Here is a 24,834-nt window from a genome sequence, read left to right on the forward strand (position 1 = left end):
TCCTCTGGTTCTTGACCCTTCTGCCAATGGGAACAGTTTCTCTATATCTACTCTGTCCAGACCCCCCTCATGATTTTGAACACCTCTATCAAATCTGCTCTCAATTTTCTCCATTCTAAGGAGATCAACCCCAGATTCTCCAGTCTATCCACGTAACTGAAGTCCCTCATCCCTGGTATCATTCTCGTAAATCTTTTCTGCACCCTTTCTAAGACCATCATATCCTTCCTAAAGTGCGGTGCCCAGAATTAGACACAATACTCCAGTTGAAGCCGAACCAGTGTTTTATACAGATCTATCATAATTTCCATGCTTTTGTACTCTACACCTCTATTCATGAAGCCCACGATCCCGTAAGCTTTTTTAACTGCCTTCTCAACCTGCCCTGCCACCTTCAACGATTTGTGTACATATACCCCATGGTCTCTCTGTTCCTGCATCCCCTTTAGGATTGTACCCTTTAGTTTATATTTCCTCTCTTCATTCTACCAAAATGTATCACTTTGCATTTTTCTGCGTTAAATTTCATCTGCCACATGTCTGCCCATTCCACCAGCCTGTCTATGTCCTTTTTGAAGTCTATCACTATTCTCCTCGCTGTTCACTATACTTCCAAGTTTTGTGTCATCTGCCAATTTTGAAATTGTGCCCTGTACACCCAAGTACAAGTCATTGATGTTCATCAAGAAAAGCAGTGGTCCTAGAACTGACCCCTGGGGAGCACCACTGTATACCTTCCTCCAGTCTGAAAAACAACCATTCACCGCTACTTTGTTCCCTGTCACTTAGCCAATTTCGTATCCATGCTGCCACTGTCCCTTTTTATTCCATGGGCTTCAACTTTGCTGGCAAGCCTATTATGTGGTACTTTGTCGAACACCTTTTGGAAATCCATGTACACCACGTCAACCGCATTGCCCTCATCAACCCTCACTGTTAACCAAGTTGGTTAAACATGATTTGCCTTTAACAAATCCGTGATGGATTTCCTTAATTAATCCACACTTTTCCAAGTAGCTGTTAATTTTGTCCCTGATTATTGTTTCTAAAAGCTTCCCTACTACCGAGGTTAAACTGACTGGCCTGTAGTTGCTGGGTTTATCTTTACACCCTTTTTTGAGCAAGGATGTAACATTTGCAATTCTCCAGTCCTCTGGCACCACCCCCGTTTCTAAGGAGGATTGGAAGATTATGGCCCGTACCTCTGCGATTTCTTCCTTCACTTCCCTCAGCGTCCTAGGATGCATCCCATCTGGTCCTGGTGACTTACCTACTTTAAGTACAGCCAGCCTTTCTAGTACATCCTCTTTATCAATTTTTATCCCATCCAATATCTCCTCTACCTCCTCCTTCACTATGACTATGGCAGCATCTTCTTCCTGGGTGAACATAGATGCAAGGTACTCATTTAGCACCTCAGCCATACCCTATGCCTACATGCGTAGGTCTCTTATTCGGTCCCTAATCGGCCCCACCCCTCCTCTTGCTACCCGTTTATTATTTATATGCCTATAGAAGACTTTTGGATTACCTTTTATGTCAGCTGCCATTCTATTCTCATACCCTCTCTTTGCCCCTCTTACTTTCTTTTTTACTTCTCCTCTGAACTTTCTATATTTAGCCTGATTGTCAGATGTATTCTCGACCTGACATCTGTCATACGTGCTCTTTTTCTGCTTCATCTTACTCTTTATCTCTTTCGTCATCCAGTGAGTTCTGACTTTAGCTGCCCTCCCTTTTCCCCTCATGGGAATGTACCTCGACTGTACCCGAACTATTTCCTCATTAAAGACAGCCCATTGTTCCACTACGGTTTTGCCTGCCAATCTTTGATTCCAGTTTACCCGGGCCAGATCCATTCTCAACCCACTGAAATTGGCCTTCCTCCAATTAAGTATTTTTACTCTAGATTACTTCCTGTCCTTTTCCATAGTTAATCTAAACCTTATGATACTATGATCACTCTTCCCTAAATGCTCACCTACTGACACTTGCCCCACTTGACCTACCTCATTCACCAGAATCAGCTCCAGCAATGCCTCCTTCCTCGTCAGGCAGGAAACATACTGATCAAGAAAGTTCTCCTAAACACACTTCAGAAATTCTTCTGCCTCTCTGCCCTTTACACTATTACTATCGCAGTCTATATTAGGATAGTTGAAGTCCCCCATTATCACTACCCTACAGTTCTTGCATCTCTCTCTAATTTCTGCAGATTTGCTCCTCCATATTTTTCCCACTAGTTGGTGGCCAATAGAATACACCTAGTATTGTAATGGCACCTTTATTATTTCTTAACTCTAGCCATATAGATTCTGTCCTTGACGCCTCCTGGACATCCTCTCTCTCCAGCACTGTAACATTCTCCTTAACTAATACTGCCATACCATCTCCTATCTTTCCTTCCTTATATTTCCTGAACACCTTATATCCAGGAATATTACAAACCCAATCCTGCCCTTTTTTGAGTCAGGTCTCTGTTATTGCCACGACATCATATTCCCATGTGGCTATTTGCGCCTGCAGCTCACCAACTTTGTTTACTATGCTTCATGCGTTCATACACTGTAAACCTATCTTAGACCACCCTGTGTTCTCTCTTAGTCTGATCTCATCTAATACCATACTATTTCTTACTTTAATGCTATCTGTCTCCCAATCCTTTATGCCCTTTATTTCTCCTTTCTAATTCTAGTGCCCATCCCCCTGCCAACTTAATTTAAACCCTCCCCTGCTGGATACTGGAATCCATGATTAAGGAAGTGGTAACAGAGCGTTTAGAAAATCATATATGATTAGACAGTCAACGTGGTTTTATGAAAGGGAAATCATGTTTCAAAAATTTATTAGAGTTTTTTGAGGATGTAACTAGCAGGATAGATAAAGGGGAAACCAGTGGATGTAGGATATTTGGATTTCCAAAAGGCAGTCATAAAAACATAAGAAATAGGTGCAGGAGTAGGCCATATGACCCCTCGAGCCTGCTCCGCCATTCAATAAGATCATGGCTGATCTTCGACCTCAACTCCACTTTCCCGCCCTATCCCCATATTCCTCTGGAGTCCAAAAATCTTATCTATCTCAGCCTTGAATGCACTCAATGACTGAGCATCCAAAGCAATTTGAGGCAGAGAATTCCAAAGATTCACAACCCTCCTGAGTGAAGAAATTCCTCACCATCTCAGTCTTAAAAGGCCGGCTCCTTATCCTGAGACTATACCCCGTGTTCTAGACTCTCCAGCCAGGGGAAATAATCTCTCAGCATTTATCCTATCAATCCCCCTCAGAATCTTAAATGTTTCACTGAGATCACCTCTCATTCTTCGAAACTCCAGAGAGTACAGTCCCAATCTACTCAATCTCTTCTCGTAGTGCAACCCTCTCATCCCAGGAATCAATCTGGTGAACAGAGCTAAGCGATCCCACAACCAACGGATCCGATCAAAGCTCTGCAATCGTGTCACATCCAGTGGTGAATTAAGCATCTAACGGGAGGGGGAAGCTCCATGAACATCCCCATCCTCAACGATGGCAGAGCCCAGCACGTGAGTGCAAAAGACAAGGCTGAAGCATTTGCAATCGGAAGTGCCAAGTGGATGATCCATCTCGGCCTCCTCCTGAGGACCCCACCATCACAGAAGCCAGTCTTCAGCCAATTCGATTCACTCAACATGATATCAAGAAACAGCTGAGCGCACTGGATACACAAAAGGCTATGGGCTCCGACAACATCCCGGCTGTAGTGCTGAAAACGTGCTCCAGAACTAGCCGCACCTCTAGCCAAGCTGTTCCAGCACTGGCACCTACCCGGGGGGGGGGGGGGTGAATTCTCCACTGGCTGGAGTTGTACCTAGCACAAAGGAAGATGGTTGTGGTTCTAGGAAACCAATCATCTCGGCCCCAGGACATCACTAGGAGTTCCTCAGGGCAGTGTCCTAGCCCCAACCATCTTCAGCTGCTTCATCGATGACCTTCCCTCCATCATAAGGTCAGAAGTGGGGTTGTTTGCTGATGATTGCAGTGTTCAGTTCCATTCGCAACTCCTCAGATAATGAAGCAGCCCGTGCCCACATACCTGGACAACATTCAGGCCTGGGCTGATCAGTGGCAAGTGATGCGCTATCAATTACTCATAAAAGACTGAGAGTTAAGAGAGTAACTAAAGGCTTTTATTAACAAAAGAATGAAGGTCTGCCTCGAGTGGTCGACCGGTCCAGAAATACAAAGGGCTGGGGAGCAGTCACCTTTATACTAAGACTTGTGGGAGGAGTCAGCCGAGGCATGTCCAGGCATGTACACAGTGGAATACAAACAGTGGTTTACCACAGCAAGTAACATTTATGCCACACAAGTGCCAGCCAATGACCATCTCCAACAAGAGAGTGTCTAATCACCTCCCCATGACATTCAACAGCATTGACATTGTCTAATCCCCCACTATCAACATTCTGGGGGTCATCATTGACCAGAAACTTAACTGGACCAGACACACACATACTGTGGTTACAAGCGCAGGTCAGAGGCTAGGTATTCTGTGGCGAGTAACCCACCTTCTGACTCCCCAAAGCCATTCCACATCTACAAGGCACAAGTGAGGAGTGTGATGGAATATTCTCCACTTGCCTGGATGAGTGCAGCTCCAACTACACTCAAGAAGCTCGACACCATCCAGGACTAAGCAGCCCACTTGATTGTTACCCCATCCACCACCGCTGCAGTGTGTACCATCTACAAGATGCAATGCAGCATCTCCCAAACCCGAGACCTCTACCACCTAGAAGGACAAGGGCAGCAGGCGCATGGGAACACCACCACCTCCAATTTCCCCTCCAAGTCACACACCATCCTGACTTGGAAATATATTGCTGTTCCTTCATTGTCGCTGGTCAAAATCCTGGAACTCCCTACCTAACAGCACTGTAGGAGCACCTTCACTACACGGACTGCAGCGGTTCAAGAAGGCGGCTCGCCACCACCTTTTCAAGGGCAATTAAGGATGGGCAATAAATGCTGGCCTTGGCAGCGATGCCCACATCCCGTGAATTAATTTAAAAAAAAAAGGTACAGCTATAGAGAGAGTGCAGTGAGATTAGTTTTGGATTGCTGCAGCAAAGCAAAAGCACAAACATGATGGGCCAAATGACCATGTGCTATAAACATCTACAGTCCTATGGAATGTTTGACATAAATGTCAGTTAACGGAAACCAATTTGAATTTGTCAATTTTGGCTCAGCCAAAATTTAATTAAATTTTTTAAATTTTGGAACAGAATAGATCTTGCTCTGCCACAATTTTGTAATCCAAAATCAGATTATCGACTTGTAATCACTTCCAAATATTCATTGTTTTTATTTTGTACTTTGTCAGGTGATATAGTAGTTTTATTCCAGTGTGAATGTTGCCAGGTTACTTGATGCCCTCACACAACATCCACATATACTTCCAGCAGAGTTCTGTAAATAGTGAATTTTTCTCTACCTAACCCAGGGCTACTGAGGCCAAATTTAATTATACACAGTTTCTTGACGAATATTGTGGTCTGACAGTGCTCCTGTTAAGATTATTGTATTTATTTATTGAAGGTATTTGCTTCCATTGTTACCTCCTCAGATGATGTGACCCTGATCAAGAATTTGTCTGACAAAGCACTGTACCACAATGTATAGGGCATTTAATGCAGCAAGCATTTGGGTTACAGAGAAGCCTTAAGAGGTTACAGCATAGTACACTAATGTCTGGTGACATGAGAACAAAGTCTGAGGAGTTTATACAATCATCTGAAAACCAGATCAGATAATGGCCTCGTCATTACACCTGGCTGCCCTTTTTTATTTCAATCTGTGCATTTCACAGGGTAGTTTTGTTGTAGTCTTAAATCTGATTTTGCCAGAAGTATGGGCTCGATTTTAATAGCCCTGAGAAGGTGGGTCGGCAACGAAAATCAGAAAAAATGGCTTTAGACTGCCAACCCGCCCCCACATGATTTTTGAGAGTGTCAGGTCAACCACTCCCAAACTGACCCGACGGGAACCAGTGGGACAGGTAGTTAAGGCAGTTAACAGCCTGTTAACTGCCTTGCTAATCCTATTTTTATAGTGGTTTCCCATTTTCATGCTTCTGGCTCCTGTTTCCTGTCTTGTCAGAAACATGCCAGCTGCAAGGAGACGAGTTTCTCGAGGACATGATTTGTTGTCATTGGTGCAGCACTTTAAAAGTGCTCCTGTAACATGGCTGATATTCAAATACAGCAACTTTGTTGTTGGAGGTTTGGGATAAGATTTTGCAAATCTACTGACAATGTGACTGTTCAAACGTTCACCCACCTGCACTGTTACTTGATTGGAATAATTTCAGGCCACTTTGAGTGCGCGCTTGCAAGCTTCTTGCCTCAACTGAAATCTATAGCAACGGGATGGGAACCATTTACATCCCCTCATCCTGGTCATCAGATTTGGAGGAAGAGCAGCCGCGGCAGCGCCACAACACTAGCACCAGAAGTGCCAACCCACCTGATGATGCACAGGGCTGCACCTCGCCGCCAGGGATACCCCCAACACAGGGTTTACAGGCAGAGGAACAGCTTCCTCAGCATGACCGAGCAGCAGTGCCAAAGGAGGCTGAGACTTTCGAGAGAGTTGGTCGTTGACACCTGCGCAATGCTCCACCAACACCTGGAGCCCCGAGGAGCGTGTGGACACTCCTTACCAGTGGCTGTCAAAGTCACCACCGCACTCAACCTCTTTGCTTTGGGCTCCTTCCAGGGATCAGCTGCAGACATCAGTGGCGTCTCCCAGTCGGCCGCACACACCTGCATCACGCAGGTCACCGATGCCCTCTTTGCAAAGGCGCACAATTACATCCACTTCTCCACGGATGGCCCAAGTGTGACCGCGCGTGCGGTTGTGGCAGGCTTGCCAATGGTGCAGGGCGTCATAGCCATGAGGGCCCCCTATCACAACCCAGCTGTATTTGTCAACTGCAAGGGATTCCACTCCCTGAACATCCAACTGGTGTGTAACCACAGGAAGATCATCGCGTATGTTTGCGCAAAGTACCCTGGCAGTTGCCATGACTCCTTCATCCTGCACCAGTCTACTGTGCCTCAGCTCTTCCATCCGACAACCCAACTTTACAGATGGCTTCTTGGCAACAAGGGCTATCCCCTGAAAAAATGGCTTATGACACCGATGAGGAGGCCAGCAAACGATGCTGAGGAGCGGTACAATGTGAGTCACTTATCCACCAGAAGCATCATCGAGCAAACTATTGGCTTGCTCAAAATGTGCTTCCGATGCCTAGACAGACCTGGTGGAGCCTTGCAGTATGCACCAGCCAGGGTGTCCAGAATCGTCATGGTCTGCTGTGCCCTGCACAACATTGCACAGCAGCGTGGCTTAGTGCTGCCGGGCGACCAAGTGGCTCAGCACACAGCCTCCTCGGAAGAAGAGGACGAGGAGAAGGATGAGGAGGGACGCCTTGCAAGGCCGATGTGACCAATTCAGCAGCAGGCGACCACATTGCTGGCCATGCCAGATTCGTGTAAGCTTACGCTTCAACCACAGGTGGCTGGCACATTGAGATGGTTATAAGTCCGGCATTCACAAAACCCCAGGCATCATCTACCCAATAAACGGTGGTTTGCGCTGTTACCACCAACATTCTATATGGCATTCTCCCTGAGCCCTCACTCTTGAACTTTCATTTCCCAGAACACAGAGGCCACACTTTAAGTGATTTCAGCAGACAATTAAACCTTTTTTGACACTGATCCCCTGTGCATCTGCACACAGACCTCAAACTCACACCTTCAGCAACTTGCAGCCAAGCTGCCTTGGTTTGCTGAAGAGGCCTCCTCCATCCATTTCCAGGGCAGAGGACCTCCTGATGTCTTCTAACTCCCTCCAAGAGCATGGAGGGAGCCCTCATTGAACCTGGGTGCAGCCTTAGTTTTTATGGTTGCCATTCCTGCAGCAGCCAACACTTTTAACAGGAAAAAAGCTAATGCTTCTGCAATGGGGACATGGCCCCTTTAAATCTTTCCTGAAACAACGTGTCATCAGAGGCGAGAACCTGACACTCTGCGAGCAGTTGCCTGGAGGGGCCCGCACGTCGGCTGTAACGAGGCCAATCAAGGTAAAATCTTAACTGCGGGGTGGCAGCATCCGGGAGTGGGTCCGAAAGACGCCGAGCAGCGGTCCCGCTGTCAACCCGCCTCCTTTATTGAAATTGCGGCCTATGTGTCATGACAGATAACCACAGCCGATGTGCTTCATGTATTTATAGCACGATAACATTCACACTGAAATATTAATGGTTAACTTAATTGCTGCAATGAATGCTAAGTAGGCAAATGTGACAGCCATTTTGCACACAGCAAGGTTCGACAAACAGTACTCGGATGAATGACCAATAAATCTTTTCTTGCTGGTGTTGTTGAGAGTACAGTCGAACTAGCTACTGTTCTTTGAATGGTGTCATGGGATCTTTAATGTCCAACTGAACCACTGAAAAAGTCTGATGGGGCCTTCGATAATGTCTCATCCAAAGGATGACACCTTCAACAATGCAGCAATCCTTCAGTACTACACTGGAGTGCCAGTCTAGATTATGCGCTCAAAGAAAGAACAAAGAACAAACTTGCATTTATAAAGTGCCTTTCACGCCCCTGGGATGTCCCAAAATGATTTGTAGTCAATGAAGTACTTTTTGAAGTGTAGTCACTTTTTGAAGTGTAGTCACTATGTAGGCAAACATAGCAGCATTTTTGTGCACCGCAAGGTCCCACAAACAGCAATCAGATCAATGAGTCGATAATATGTTTTAGTGGTGTTTGTTGAGGGATAAATATTGGAGAGGACACCTGGAAAACTCCCCTGCTCTTCTCTGAATTGTACCATGCGATCTTTTATGTTCACTTGAGAGGACAGATGGGGCCTCGGTTTAACATGTTATCTGAAAAAGGCATCTCCAACAGTGCAGCATTCTCTCAGTACAACAGTAACAAACCCATCGAAGACAGTAACAGAAAGAAAGAGAAAGGGAAAAGTCATTTTTGTGCAATTGTTGAGATAACCAAAGCAGACAAATAATTTAATAACCAATTATGAAACAAAAACGTGGGGGGCGATTTTGCCAGCCCTGGGGAGGCGGGTATGGAGGCAGGACTGCCAGGAAAATGGCAGATTTTGGGGGCGGATGCCCAACCCGCCTCCATGCCATCTTTCCAGGAGGCGGGTAGTTAACAGGCAGAAAATAGGATTATCCCCTTTTTACCCTCAAGTGCGGGCTTCCCGAAGGCTCCAAAACACGCCAGCTCAGCTCAGCGAGTACTGGGTCTGTGGGCGTCGGGTGCAAAACTGTGGTGTGAAGGTAAGTAACGGGTGCAAGACTGTAGAGGTGAGTATCTGAGGTAAGTGCAAAGTGTTTTTAAAAGTGCGCTGGGCGGGCTTAACAAGTTCAATCAGGGAAAAATAGCATGGGTTGGCCACAAATCAATGGAGGCGGGACATCGACCCGACAAGCAGCAGTCCCGCCTCCAACAAAATCGGCCTCATAGGTTATGTATTTGTAATCTTATTCGAAACAAAAAAATTGCAAGCACTGTAGATGCAAAAAAAATTACAAACCAAATGTTAAAAGAGGATAACTTTCAAAATGAATAGGAAAATAGTTATAATTCCATTGTCATTTGTGAACACAGGACATTTCTGTAATTTCAGAGCATCCAAATCCAATTATTTTGTCTCTGCTTTAGGGGAAGTCCAATTCCCTATATTTGGCAAAATCTATCTCCTGGCTACCTGGCAGTAATTGTTCTCAGTTCAGGGTTTGCATCACCCTTGCAGTATGATCTGAAACAGTCCCTGTGCTTCCACCTTTTTGTCAGCTGTGGCTCTGTGGTAGCACTCTCGCCTTCGAGTCAGAAAGTTGTTGGTTCAAGTCACACTCCAGAAACGGGAGCACAAAAATCTAGGCTGACACGCCAGTGCAGTAGTGAGGAAGTGCTGCACTGTTGGAGGTGTAGTCTTTCGGATGAGACGTTACACTGAGACCTTGATTGCTCTCTTGGGTGAACGCAAAAGATCCCATAGCATTATTCGAAGAAGAGCAGGAGAGTCCTCCCCGGTGACCCGGCCAATATTTATCCTTCAATCAACATCACTAAAGCAGATGATCTGGTCATTATCACATTGCTGTTTGTGGGAGCTTAGCTGGAAACGTACATGGGGATTCTAACCCTGGGACTGTACATGGGGATTCTAACCCTGGGACTGTACATGGGGATTCTAAGCCTGGGACTGTACATGGGGATTCCAGCCCTGGGACTGTACATGGGGATTCTAACCCTGGGACTGTACATGGGGATTCTAACCCTGGGACTGTACATGGGGTACATTGCAACAGTGACTACACTACAAAAGTACTTCAATGGATGTAAAGTGCTTTGGGACGTCCTGAGGTTGTTAAGTGAAGGATATCACTGAACGGGTGCAGGACATTCTGCGAGGGGAAGGGGAACAGCCAGAAGTCGTGGTCCATGTTGGAACCAATGACATAGATAGGAAAAGGGTTGAGGTCCTACAGGCAGAGTTTCAGGAGCTAGGAAAAGATTAAAGAACAAGGCCTTAAAGGTAGTAATCTCTGGATTACTCCCAGTGAAGTGGTGCAGAGGAGATGGTTTCAGATTCCTGGGGCATTGGGACCAGTTCTGGGACAGGAAGGACTTGTACTAGCCAGATGGGTTGCGGGGGAGGGGCACCAGGGCGTAGCAGCAGAGAGGAGAGACAAGGTGCATATAAAACTGGAAAGGACAAAGAAGAAAGACTTGCATTTATATAGCACTTTTGAAGTGTAGTCACTGTTGTAATGTAGGAGACGCGGCAGCCCATTTGCACTCAGCAAGGCCCCACAAACAGCAATGTGATAGTGACCAGATAATCTGTTTTTTGTTGAGGGATAAATATTTGCCAGAACACCAGGAATAACTCCCCTGCCCTTCTTCGAAATAGTGCCATGGAATCTTTTACGTCCACCTGAGAGGGCAGACAGGGCATCGGTTTAACGTCTCATCTGAAGGACGGCATCTCCGACAGTGCAGCACTCCCTCAGCACTGCACTGGAGTGTCAGCCAAAATTTTGGTGCTGGAGTGGGATTTTAACCCACAACAAACAGCAACAGAACAAGAAATAGTGTCAAAAGAACAGGAATTAGATGAAGGAAAAAAGCAAAACCGTCTAGCATGGTATTGGAATGAATGTGTGTTAATGTGGCGAGTGTTGCAAATAAGGTTGATGAGTTGCGGGTGTAAGTTGCCATATGGGGTTATGATATAGTGGCTACAACGGAGACCTGGCTTAAACATGGGCAGGAATGGAAATTGAGAAAATAAAAATCAAAGGTGAAAATTGCCAACTGGAAGAGAGCCAATTTCAGAAAGGATTTGAGAAAGGATCAAGCACAGGTGGATTGAAACAAAGAATGTCCAGGAAAACAGTAAATGAACAATGGCAGATAGTTCTGGTACAAACCAAGCATATTCCCATGAGGAGGAAAGATGGGGGATCCAAATTTAGAGCTCCCTGGATGACACAGGAAATCGAGATTAAAATAAAACTGAAAGAAGAGGTTTATGACAAATGTCAGTTACAGAATACAGTAGAAAAGCAGGCAGAATACAGAGTCCAGGGGCAAATTGAAAAGGGCAAAGAGAGAGTGAGAAAAGATTAGCCAGTAATATAAAAGGGAACCCAAAAATCTTTTATAAACATATAAAAAGTAAAAGAATAGTTAAAGGAATGGTGGGCCGATTAGGGACAAAAGGGAAATCTTCTTGTGGAGGCAGAGGGCATGACTGGACATCACAAAAGAAGAGGATGAAGTTAATGTCGCAGTAGAGGAGGGGGAAGTAGAGATATTGGATAGGATAAAAATAGATAGAAAGGAGGTGCTAAATAGGTTGGCTTCAGTCAAAGCTAACAAGTCACCCGGTCCAGATGGGATGCATCCTAGGTTGCTGAGGGAAGCTAGGGTGGAGATAGCCGAAGCTCTGACCACAATCTTTCAATTCTCTTTGGATATAGGAGTGATGCCAGAGGACTGGAGGCTTGCAAATGTTGCCCCCTGTTCAAAAATGGGAGAGGAATAAACTTGGTAACTACAGGCCAATCAGTCTAATGTCAGTGGTGGGAAAACTACTAGAGACCATTGTTAAAATTAATTCTCACCTTGGAGGAGCATAGGTTAATAAGGGACAATCAGCATGGATTTGTTAAAAGGTAAATCGTGTCTGTCTAACCTGATTGAGTTCTTTGATAAAGTAACAGAGAGGGTTGAAGAAGGTAGTGCAGTAGATGTATGTGTATATATGGACTGTCAAAAGGCAAAATTTGATAAAGTACCTCATAACAGACTTTATTCATAAAATAGAAGCACATGATATTAAAGGGACGGTGGTAACTTGGGTACATAAGTGGCTCGGATAGGAGCAGACATTAGTGGTGAATGGATGTTTTTCTGACTGGAGAGAAATATGCAGTGGGGTCCCCCAGCGGTCGATATTAGGACCATTAATTTTCTTGTTAGATATAAATGACCTGGACTTGGGTATAGAGAGTTCAAATTCGAAGTTTCGGATGATATAAAATCTGGTAACGTAGTAAATAGTGAGCAGGATATTAGCAGACTTCAGGAGGACATGGACAGATTGGTGAAATGGGCAGACTCATGGCAGCTGCAATTTAATGTGGATAAGTGTGAAGTGATGCAATTTGGGAGAAACAAGATGGAGAGGCAGTATCATTTAAATTATACTATTTTGAGGGGGTGCAAGAGCAGACGGTCCTGGGGTGCATATTCACAAATCCTTAAAGGTGACAGGGCAAGTTGATAAGGCGGTTAAGAAAGCAGATGGGATACTTGGCTTTGTAAATAGGGGCATTGAATACAAAAACAAGGAAGTCATGCTAAACCTTTACAAATCGCTGGTTAGGCCTCAGCTGGAGTATTGTGTACAATTCTGGGCACCACACTTGGAGAAGGATGTCAAGGCACTGGAGAGGTACAGAGGAGGTTTACCAGGATGATATCAGGGATGAGGGACTTCAGTTATGTGGAAATATTGGAGAAGCTGGGATTGTTCTCCTTAGAACAGAAAAGGTTAAGGGGAGACACAATAGAGGTATTCAAAATTATGAGGTGTTTTGATCGAGCAATAGGGAGAAACTGTTTACTCTGGAAAGTGGGTTGGTTACCAGAGGTCATAGATTTGAAATAATTGGCAAAAGAACTAGAGGAAAAATGAGGAGAAATTATTTCGCACAGGGGTTATGATGATCTGGAATGCACTAAGTGAAAGGGTGGTGGAATCAGATTCCATAGGAACTTTGAAAAGGCAATTGGATGTTTTTGAAGAGAACTAATTTGCAGGGTTATGGGGGAAAAAGCTGGGGTGTGGGACTAAATTGGACAGCTCTTTCAAAGAGCCAGCACAGGTATGACTGGCCGAATGGCCTACTTCTTTGTTGTAAGATTCAATAATTCTATTCTATGATTCTTTTCTTTGATAGTTTACTGATCTGTTACCAATTGTTTGTATGCCCACTTTAGATGCTTATGCAGTCTGAAATCTGGTTGCCAAAAGATCACTGTAGACTACAGTTTTTTTCCTGCTGGAATAAACAGGAATTAGCACTATTAGGACACGGAACATTTCAAAATTACAACATTCTTGAAGTGTTGTCAAATATATATATTTTTTGAAAGAAATTGATTTTAATAAACATTTTGCTATTCCAAATTTCAGGATCGCTCTTGGGTGACAAAACACGTATGACTGAACTTTCAAGGGATATGAATGCGTATATCCGTCCATCACCCACTTTGGGTACATTGGGAGGAGTAACCAGAACCACAAATGAAGCGATTATTTTATGCGAAGGGGCAGGATATGATCTCGTTCTTGTAGAAACTGTAGGTAAGTTAATGTGTGCATTCTTTTTTAAAAATCATAATTTTGTACTGAATGTACTTAATTTCTTGGGTTATTATCTGAATTATTTATTCTGCATTTAACCGGCCACTTGCAGTACCATGTCATTAATATGCTTTGTATTTACAGTGGGCCAGGTTTTGCTGGAGCGGGGCATCTCGTGGCATGGCCCGTTAGTTAGACTTGCTCATGCACGTTTAGGTTTAAAAAAAAAAAAAAAAAAATTGCCCACAAAGTTGCTGGAAGTGCGAGCTGATAACAGCGCAATCAGGGCATCTGGGATTTTGGTGAATAATGGGACAAACAGTGTATTTCCTTAATCAATGAGATTAAGGATTGAGAAATAAACAGGAACGATTGAGAAGGAAGGTGAATTAGAGTGGGTGAATTCAATGTCAAATCTGGTACAGAAAGAAAAATGAGAGGGAAAAGAGAGATAAACAACAGTAAGGGAAAAAAATTAAAATTTGACTTTTTTAAATCTAAAACAATTCACAACCTGAAGGAATGAGACTTCACATTTATAATTGTTTACTTCTGGGCAAGAGAAGTTGATTGGCAGTCATTAACAATTATCACATAGTTAAAAGGGTACTTACATTGTTGATTACAAGACTTGACTTTCTGTGACATGTTTAATGGGCAATTAATGTGAAAATGCAGGAACGTCATGTAAATAACTGGGTGGTTAAGGGCAAGATGCCATTTTCTTAACGCTAACGGCAGAGCGACGTAAATCGGCCAGCACCTTGTGGTGATTCGCAATTCACGGTGTATATCTTCCTCACTACAAGTTGTTGGCTGATTTGCGCATTAATAATGCCGTGAGTCGTTCAGATGCTGTTATTTTTTCAGCAAAATCTGGCCCATTATATGTGTAGCATCCAGTTTTAGGTTTAAACTGACAACCAATGATAAATCAACATTAGGTCAGAAATTATCGAACTGTTTTTTGTCAAATAAACACTGGAGGCAAATATTAAATGCTGCTCCTACTGACTTTTTTTTAAATAGCATATTCAAATAAAATTCAATGCATCTTTGAGAAACTTTCAACCTCTGTTTGAATGCTCATTAACTGCACTGGGCTTGGCCCACAACCTACACAATGAGCATTTAAATCACTCAACCTACAACCTTGCAACTATTAATGAGCTTCATTTACACACTGAGGTGGTGATGGTACTGCTTGCAGGAAGATGATGACTGTAGAGGACTATACACAGCAGATCATAGTCATACAGCACAGAAGGAGGCTATTTGGCCCATTGTACCTGTGCCGGCGCTTTGAAAGAGCTATCCAATTAGTCCCACTCCCCTGCTCTTTCCCTATAGCCCTGCAAATTTTCCCTTTCAAGTATTTATCCAATTTCCTGTTGAAAGTTACTATCAAATTTGCCTCCGCACTCTTTCAGGCAGTGCATTCCCTCTCATAACAACCCCTCTGGTTCTTTGTCAATTACTTTAAATCTGTGTCCTCTGGTGACTGACCCTCCTGCCAGTGGAAACAGTTTCACATTATTTACTCTATCAAAACCCCTCGTAATTTTGAACACCTCTATTCAATCTCCCCTAACCTTCTGTGTTCTAAGGAGAACATTCCCAGCTTTTCTAGTCTCCACATAACTGAAGTCCCTCACCCCTGGTACCATTCTAATAAATCTGCTTTGCATCCTCTCCAAGGCTGTGACATCCTTCCTAAAGCGTGGTGCCCAAAATTCGAGAAAATACTCCAGCTGAGGCCTAACAATTGATTTATAAAGCTTTAGCATAACTTCCTTTCTTTTGTACTCTATGCCTCTATTTATAAAGCCAAGAATCCCGTATGCTTTTTTTTATCAGTCTTCTCAACTTGTCCTGCCACCTTCAAAGATTTGTGTACATAAACTCCCAGATCTTGCTGTTCCTGTACCCCTTTAAAATTGAACCATTTAGTTTATATACCCTCTCCTCATTCTTCCTTCCAGAATGCATCACTTCACACTTCTCTGAATTAAATTCATCTACCATGTGTCTGCCCATTTTACCAGTCTGTCCTCCTGAGGTCTGCTGCTATCCTCCTCACTGTGTACTACATTTCTGAGTTTCATGGCATCTGCAGACTTCGAAATTTTGCCTTTTCTTGCCCAAGTCCATGTATAATTAATATATATTAAAAAGAACAATAGTCCTAATACCGACCCCTGGGGGACACCACTGTATACTTCCCTCCTGTCTGAAAAATAACCATTCATCACTATTCTCTGATTTCTGTGCCTTAGCCAATTTCGTATCCACACTGCCAAAGCCCCTTTAATCCTATGAGCTTCAATTTTGCTAACAAGCCTATTATGTGGTATTTTATCAAATGCCTTTTGAAAGTCCATATACATATCAATCACACTACCCTCATCAACCTTCTCCGTTACTTCATCAAAGAACTCGATCAAGTTTGTTAGACATGATTTGCATTGAAAAAATCCATGCTGGCTGTCATTTATTAACCCATGTTTTTCCAAGTGACAATTTTGTCCCAGATTATTGTCTCAAAGTTTCCTACCATCAGCGGTCGGCTGTCTAGCCTGTAGTTACCGGGTATATCCCCCCCGCCCTTTTTGAACAGTGGTGTAACATTTGCAACTCTCCAGTCCTCTGGCACCACTCCCATATCCAAGGAGGATTGAAAGGTTATGGCTAGAGCCTTTGTTATTTTCACCCTTCCCTCAGCAATCTAGCATTCCTCCCCTCTGGACTGGGTGGCTTTTCTACTTTGAGCGTTGCCAACCTTTTAAGTACCTCTTTATCTATTTTAGTCCTATCCAATCTCTCTACTACCTCCCTCTTTTACTGTGATATTGGCAGCATCCTTTTGTTTTATGAAGACAGATGCAAAGTACTCATTTAGTACCTCAGCCTCCACAAGAAGATTCCTTTATGGGCCCTAATCACCCTTTGTCTATCCTTTTACTATTTATATGTTTAGGAAAAACATTAGTGTTCCTGTTTATGTTGCCTGCTAAACTTTTCTCATACACTCTCTTTGCCCTTCTTATTGCAATGTGGCCAAGGTTGAGAACTAAATATTCCAGGATACTTAACTTTTAGAAGAGATAGGAGGAGGGGTAGCCCTGATAATAAAGGATGGGATAAAGACAGTAGAGAGAAAGGATCTTAGCTCTGAAAATCAAGAAGTAGAATCAGTTTGGGTGGAACTAAGAACCAGCAAGGAGCAGAAAACATTGGTGGGAGTTGTTTATAGGCCCCCAAACAGGAGTTGTAATGTAGGGCAATGTATAAATCAGGAAATTAGAGGCGCATGTAACAAGGGTAATACAGTAATCATGGGGGATTTCAATCTACAAAAAGACTGGGCAAACCAAATTTGCAGTAATAGTGTGGAGGATGAATTTATGGAATGTATGCAAGATAGTTTTCTAGATCAGTATGTTGAGGAACCAACATGGGAACAGGTTATTTTAGATCTAGCATTGTGCAATGAGAAAGGGTTAATTAGTAACCTTGTAGTAAAGGGGCCTTGAGGGAAGAATGATCATAACATGATAGAATTTTATATTGAGTTTGAAAATGATTTAGTTAAATCTGAAATTAGGGACTTAAATCTAAACAAAGCAAACTACGTAGGTATGAGGGGCGAGTTGGCTAAGGTAGATTGGGAAACTACATTAAAGGTATGATGGTAGAGAAGCAATGGCTAGCATTTAAAGATTAATACATAATTTACAACAAATATGCATTCCTTTAAGGCACAAAAACCCCACAGGAAAAGTGGTCCAACCGTGGCTAACGAGAAGTTAAAGATACTATTAGATCAAAGGAAGAGGCTTATAATGTTACCAAAAAGAGTAGTAAGCCAGAGGATTGGGAGGATTTTAGAATTCAGCAAAGGAGGACCAAGGAATTGATAAAGAAAGGGAAAATAGAATATGAGAGTAAACTAGCGAGAGACATAAAAACAGACTGTAAAAGCTTCTATATAGGTATGTAAAAAGGAAAAGATTAGCAAAAGTAAAAAGTCCACTGTTGAGGTGAGTGATGGGTGCAAGTGTGGAGAGGTAAATATGAGAGGTGAGTGTAAAGTGTTAGAAAAAGTTTACTTACCTTTGCTTCTTCCTGCAGGCTTTAACCCTTGGGGATCCGAAGGTGCCTCATCTCAGCAGCAGAGATGAAAGAGTGGCTGCTGCATTCTCAAATGCAACAGCCATCTGCTTTCTGCTGAGGAGAAAGGTTTTGGTGAGTCTTCTGTGCAAGGGCTCACCTTAGAACAGAGTTTGTCAGTATTTGACAGCCTCTCAAAGCTGTCAAACGCTGACAATTCATCTGTCAAAAATTTGCTGACATCCTCTGTCACCAGCTTTCGCTTAATTGGCCAGCTCAGCCCACAGGGTGGGCTTAACAAGGTCAACCAAGGGAAAATAGCGTGGGTTGGTCAGGCGTCGTTGGGGGTGGGACTGAAACACAAAAACCAGCAGACGTGCCCCCATTGACAAAATCCAGCCCATAGTGTCTGTTTTCACAGAGTAAGATGCAAAAATCTTCCCAGAAATAGTGGAGAACCAAGGGTCTCGCAAGAATGAGGAACTGAAAGAAATTAGTATTATGTAGTAAAAAAAAAAGTAATGGAGAAATTAATGGGACTGAAAGCTGATAAAACCCCTGGACCTGATGGCCTACATCCTAGGATTTTGAAAGAGGAGTCTATAGAGATATTGGATGCATTGGTTGTCATTTTCCAAAATTCCATAGATTCTAGAATGGTTCCCGCAGATTGGAAGATGGCAATTGTAATCCCACTATTTAAGAAAGGAGGGAAGAGAGAAAACGGGGGACTACAGTTAGCCTAACATCAGTAGTAGGGAAAATGCTAAAATCTATTATTAAGGACGTGGTAACAGGGCACTTAGAAAATAATAATAGGATTGGGCAGAGTCAACACTGATTTATGAAAAGGAAATAGTGTTTGACAAATCTATTAGAGTTTTTTGAGGTTGTATCTAGCAGAATAGATAAGGGCGAACCAGTGGATGTGGCGTATTTGGATTTTCAGAAGGCATTTGATAAGATGCCACACAAGAGGTTATTAAACAAAATTGGGGCTCATGGGATTGGGGGTAATATACTAGCATGGATTGGTTAACGGACAGAAAACAGAGAGTAGGAATAAATGGGTCATTTTCGGGTTGGCAGGCTGTAACTAGTGGGGTACCGCAAGGATCAGTGCTTGGGCCTCCGCGATTCACAATCTATATCAATGATTTGGATGAGGGGACCAAATGTAATCTATCCAAGTTTGTTGATGATGCAAAACTGGATGGGAATGTAAGTTGTGAGGAGAATGCAAAGAGGCTTCAAGGGGATATAGACAAGCTAAGTGAGTGGGCAAGAACATGGCAAATGGAATATAATGTGGAGAAATGTGAAGTTATCTACTTTGGTAGGAAAAATAGAAAAGCAGAGTATTTTTTAAATGGTGAGAGATTGGGAAATGTTGGTGTTCAGAGGGACCTGGGTGTCGTTGTACATGAATCATTGAAAGTTAACATGCAGGTACAGCAAGCAATTAGGAAAGCAAATGGTATGTTGGCCTTGTAAGAGGAAGATGTCTTACTGCAATTATATAGGGCCCAGGTGAGACGACCACCTGGAGTATTGTGTACAGTTTTGGTCTCCTTACCTAAGGAAGGATATACTTGCCATAGAGGGAGTGCGACGAAGGTTCACCAGACTGATTCCTGGGATGGGGGGACTGTCCTATGAGGAGAGATTGAGTAGACTAGGCCTATATTCTCTGGAGTTTAGAAAAATGAGAGGTGATCTCATTGGAACATACAAAATTCTTACAGGGTTTGACAGGGAGGATGTTTCCCCTGGCTGGGGAGTCTAGAACCGGGGGTCACAGTCTCAGAATAAGGGGTCGGCCATTTAGGACTGAGATGAGGAGAAATTTCTTCACTCAGAGGGTGGTGAATCTTTGGAATTTTTTACCCCAGAGGGCTGTGGAGGCTCAGTTGTTGAGAATATTTAAGACCGAGATCGATAGATTTTTGGATATTAAGAGAATCAAGGGATATGGGGATATTGCAGGAAAGTGGAGTTGAGGTAGAAGATCAGCCATGATCTTATTTAATGGCGGAGCAGGCTCGAAGGGCCAAATGGCCTACTCCTCCTATTTCTTATGTTATTTCCTTTTTCAGTTCTATCTGTACTTTCTATATTCTGCTTCATTCTCTACTGTGTTATGAATCGGACATTTATCATGAGCATCCTTTTCCTGTTTCATTTTAATCTGTGTCTTTAGTCATTCAGGGAGCTCTAGTTTTGAATGCCCTTTCTTTCCCCCTCATAGGAATGTGTCTAGTCTGTACCCATACTATCTCCCTTTTTAAGGCCTCCAATTGGCCATTTACTGTTTTACCTGCCAATCTTTGTTTCCAATCAACCCGGGCAATATCCTTTTTCAGCCCGCTGAAATTAGCCCTCTTCCAGTTGATTATCTTCACCTTTTGATTGTTCCTTGTCCCTTTCCATAACTAATCTAAACCTAATGCTCTCCCACTGAAACATGCTCCACTTGCCCCACTTCTTTCCCTAGAACTAGATCCAGCACTGCTTCCTTCCTTGTTGGTGTGGAAAGGATGTTGATTTTGTCATTGAAAATATCAAAAGTAAAGAAATTCTGGTTTGAAGTTTTGTCATCTATCTTGGGAGGATAGACATTCAAGTGCTGCTATTAGCACTGTTATTGATTCTGTATCAAGAGCAGTAATTTTAAATCCCTTTAAAAATGTTGGGCAGCACGGTGACATAGTGGTTAGCACTGTTGCCTCACAGCGCCAGGGACCCGGGTTCAAATCCGGCCTCGGGTGACTGTCTGTGTGGAGTTTGCACATTCTCCCCGTGCTTGCGTGGGTTTCCTCCGGGTGCTCCGGTTTCCTCCCACAGTCCAAAGATGTGCGGGTTAGGTTGATTGGCTATGATAAATTGACCCTTAGTGTTGGGGGGATTAAATACGTGGGGTTACGGGGATAGGGTGGGATATGTGTTGGTGTAGGGGTTACGGGGATCGGGTGGGATATGTGTCGGTGCAGGCTCGATGGGCTGAAATGGCCTCTATCTGCACTGTGGGGTATCTGTGAAAAAACAAAAAGGTCAAAAATAAGCATCAACAATGGGGGGAAAAGAATAGAAACTGGATACTCTAACTTCAGTAATTGCAGAAAATTAGGACAGCAGAACTTGTCTGTTTTGTTTCTGTCAGAAATAGGGTATTTTGTCTTCGCTACATTGCTTGTCATGTTTCCTCTGATGAATGTGACAAGTAATCGTGTGCACCCAGTCATTTGTTAGCCCTTTGACTGACATAAACCAATTCTTATACAATGAGTGATGGCATTTTCCTGATGAGATACTTCCCAAGTATCTCATCTGTTACTATATTGTCATAGCAAGAATAATGTTGCAGTCCACTGAAAAACTCAGAAAAAAAATGGCAAATAAACTTTTACAACAATAGAAACTTGTCTTGGAATCCCACACCGGTGCAAGTGAGGTGACACTTTTAACATTTCATTGGTTGAGTTTAACAGCTGGTTTCTGAACTATAAAGTAAATACATATTGCATAAAAGGAATGATCTGTGTCTCCCTTGTGTGTGGGGTCCTTTGTATAAAACACTGTATTTCAGTATTAAATTACATTAAAGTATAATGTCTTGGATGAGTCGGATGACACTGTTACTTCAGCTATCCTGTTCAGCTCTTGCCAGAAATGTCATGCCTCACATTCCCCAATTTTAACCCCTTCGTGAATGTTCACTCAAACTGAATCCAAAGGTGCTGCAGCCTTGGTGTTCTGGTTGGTTCTGAACTAACCTTCAACCTCCATATCTGGTCCATCACCAAAACTGCCTATTTCTAACTTTGTAATATTGCCTGCCTTTGTTTCTACCTCACCCCCAGCACAGCCAACATTGTCATCTATGCTTTTGTCCGCCCCAAGACTCTGATGGCCTCCAACAACCAGCAGCAAGTTGCATTTATAGAACACCTTTAATGTAGTAAAACATCCCAAGGCACTTCACGGGACCATTATCAAACAAAATTTGACACTGAGCCACATAGAGATATTAGGACAGGTGACCAAAAGCTTGGACAAAGAGGTAGGTTTTAAGGAGCGTCTTAAAGGAAGAGAGAGAGGTGGGGAGGTTAATGGAGTGAATTCCAGAACTTGGGGCTTAGGCAGCAGTAGGCACAGCCACCAGTGGTGGGGTGATGGAAATCAAGGATGCGCAAGAGGCCAGAATTGGAGGAGTGCAGAAATCTCAGAGTTGTAGGCCTGTAGGAGGTTACAGAGATAGAGAGGGGCAGGGTGAACAGGACTTGGTGTGAGTTAGGATGTGGGCAGCAGAGTTTTGGATGAGCTGAAGTTTACGGAGAGTGGGAGGCTGGCCACGAGGTCATTGGAATATTCGAGTCTGATTGTAACAAATGCATTAATGAGGATTTCAGCAACCAATAGGCTGAGGCAGGGCAGAGCTGAGCAATATTATGGAGTTGGATGTAGGTGGTCTTGCTAATGGTGTGGATATGGGGTCAGAAGCTTGCCTCCGGGTCAGATAGGATGCTATGGTTGCAAACAGTCTGGTGCAGCATCACACAGTGGCCACGGAGGGGGATGGAGTCAGTGGCTAGGGGTTGAGGACCAAAGATAATGGCTTTGGTCTTCCCAATATTTAATACTTAAGCCTCCAGAGATCTAACCTGCACAAACTTCAATTCATGTAGACCTAAGACCCACTCGCTTATCACCATCTGCCTCTCCCAGTATTTTGATTTCAAAATCTTTGTTTACAAATCTCTCCTTGGCCTTGCCTCTGTAGCGTCCTCCAACCCTACATTCTAGCTTGCACTATCTACTGTCCTTACTATGGTCTAGTATGTGCCATCCACTCCTCTGTCCCCTCTTGGCACTCTGGAATTGTTTTGCTAAACCCATACACCTTTCTACCTCTTACTCACCTTCAAAGGCCTACTCACCTTCAAAGGCCTCTTCAAAACCTGTCTCTTCAACTGTACCTTCAGTCACCTCCCCAAATCTTGCTCAGCACCTATTTCACCATGGGATATTTTGCTACATTAAAGATGAGTGTAAATTGCGCTATCATGTTTTCTGAAACTAGCTCAACCTTGCTGAATTTCTACAAAAAAGCATTACAAAATTATAGTAGTCCTCCATTGGGAATATTACACAAGCTCTGATGTACAAGGCACATTGACATTTTTGCATTGTCTTTATGTTGGTTTCCATTTAATCTTTCTAGTTTCTGAGTTGCTCTTTGTTCACTGTTACATTGGCCAAGTCAATGTACATGCTACAGGAAACTTTGTGCTATCCGGCACCGACGGGACCGAGCTGTTGCCGTCCCATCAAAACTGCCAGACAAACCAGCGCTAATGTTGAAACATACGGAGATTTTGAGCTCTGTATCTGGCAACAAACCCTGTTGCTTAGCAACAGCTTCTAAACAGTCGGCCGTACCTTGCAAGCGTCTCTGTAGCTTAGCAACAGCTTCAGCGAGACCTTGCAGAGCCTGACTGGTTGGAAAAAAAAGCAACGAAAAGAAAAAAAACCTAACGAAACAGCTCTTGATTTTTGCCAGTGGCTCGAGCAGTTAACCTCCGGATAAACCAAAGTTTCCTGTACCTTGCTGGAGCGTTTGTAACATTGTTTGAAACGCTCCCATATTTGCAATGGTCAAAAAATTGGTAAGAAAGAACATCAATTACATTTTATGATCAATCTGTGGATCTGTAGAAATTTGGTGGGTTTTTGTGTGCAGAACTGCTATTACAAATTGTAGAATTAAGTTGGATCAGCTGTTTACTTTGTATGAGGCTTTCTCCATTGATATCAACTGACCATAGAACGAAGAAAGAACTTGCATTTATCTAGCACCTTTCATTACCTTTGGCTGCGAAGCATTTTGGGACATCCTATCAAGTACTTTTGAAGTATAGTCGCTGTTGTAACGTAGGGAATTTTACAGGCAATTTGCACACTTGAAAAGTGAAGCACTCCCTTAGTACTCCGCTGTAGTGGTGACCTGGATTATGTACTCAAGTCCTGGAGAGGAGCTTGAACTCATGACCTTCTGATTCAGCAGTGCAAGTGCTACCACTGAGCCAAGGCTGACACTTTTTGGCCCAGAAATTCAGGTCTCCACGGGTGAGTTCACACGGGGTACTCACCCGTAGGCCTAATGGAAGTGTTGGTTTCGTGCATGCGCGGGAAACCGGCACTTCCGTTCCCCTGAAAGAAGGGTTTGAGAGGTGGAATGCGTGCGCCAGAGAGGCAGCGCGTGCGCATCGAACTTATGGTTTTTTTCCAGGTTTTTCCGGGAGGGTAAGTCTCCAGCAGTTATACTTTAAAAAAGCAGGCGCAAGGCCTGCTTTTAACAAGGTAAGTGGTGAATTAATTAAAATTAAAACATTTTTTCCACAGGTTTATTATTTTTAAATACTTTAAAGAAAGGTAAGTTTATTTTTAGCCCTGTTAGAAAATGTAATTAATTTTTTCAAATTTAAATTATTGTTTAAAATAGTTATTTCATGTAATTTCTAGTTATTTTAAAAATGTGATTTAAAAAAAAAAATGTATTTGAAGTTTTAGTGATGATGTTTTGGGGCTTATAGTATTTATGGGTTTGATAGCTCTTCCTGTCAAACTTATGAATGAAGCATTCCCTGCTACCATTGGCTCTCCATGGCCCACGTGATCCCATGTGATGCATCGAACTAACTGCGCCCCTGGGATACGTAAGCACTGCGCGCCGGCAGTTGGAGGAGGCCC

General features: G+C 43.3%; 1 protein-coding gene across 5 annotated transcripts in view; it reads left to right on the forward strand.

Moving 5' to 3' along the window:
- The window catches only part of mmaa (metabolism of cobalamin associated A), a 57,788-nt gene that overhangs the window by 11,043 nt on the left and 21,911 nt on the right, over positions 1-24,834 (forward strand). For all 5 annotated transcript variants that reach the window (XR_015081697.1, XM_086011258.1, XM_086011277.1 and 2 more), the window contains exon 3: positions 13,804-13,974. Coding sequence is in view for 4 of the 5 variants with exons in the window: in XM_086011258.1 (XP_085867384.1) it covers positions 13,804-13,974 (171 nt within the window). In the remaining variant the exon portion in view is untranslated. The remainder of the gene's footprint in view (positions 1-13,803; positions 13,975-24,834) is intronic.

The sequence above is a fragment of the Somniosus microcephalus genome, chromosome 2 (genome assembly GCF_052327205.1).
Source record: "Somniosus microcephalus isolate GS21.2 chromosome 2, FLI_Smic_1.0, whole genome shotgun sequence".
Taxonomy (NCBI): Eukaryota; Metazoa; Chordata; class Chondrichthyes; order Squaliformes; family Somniosidae; genus Somniosus; species Somniosus microcephalus.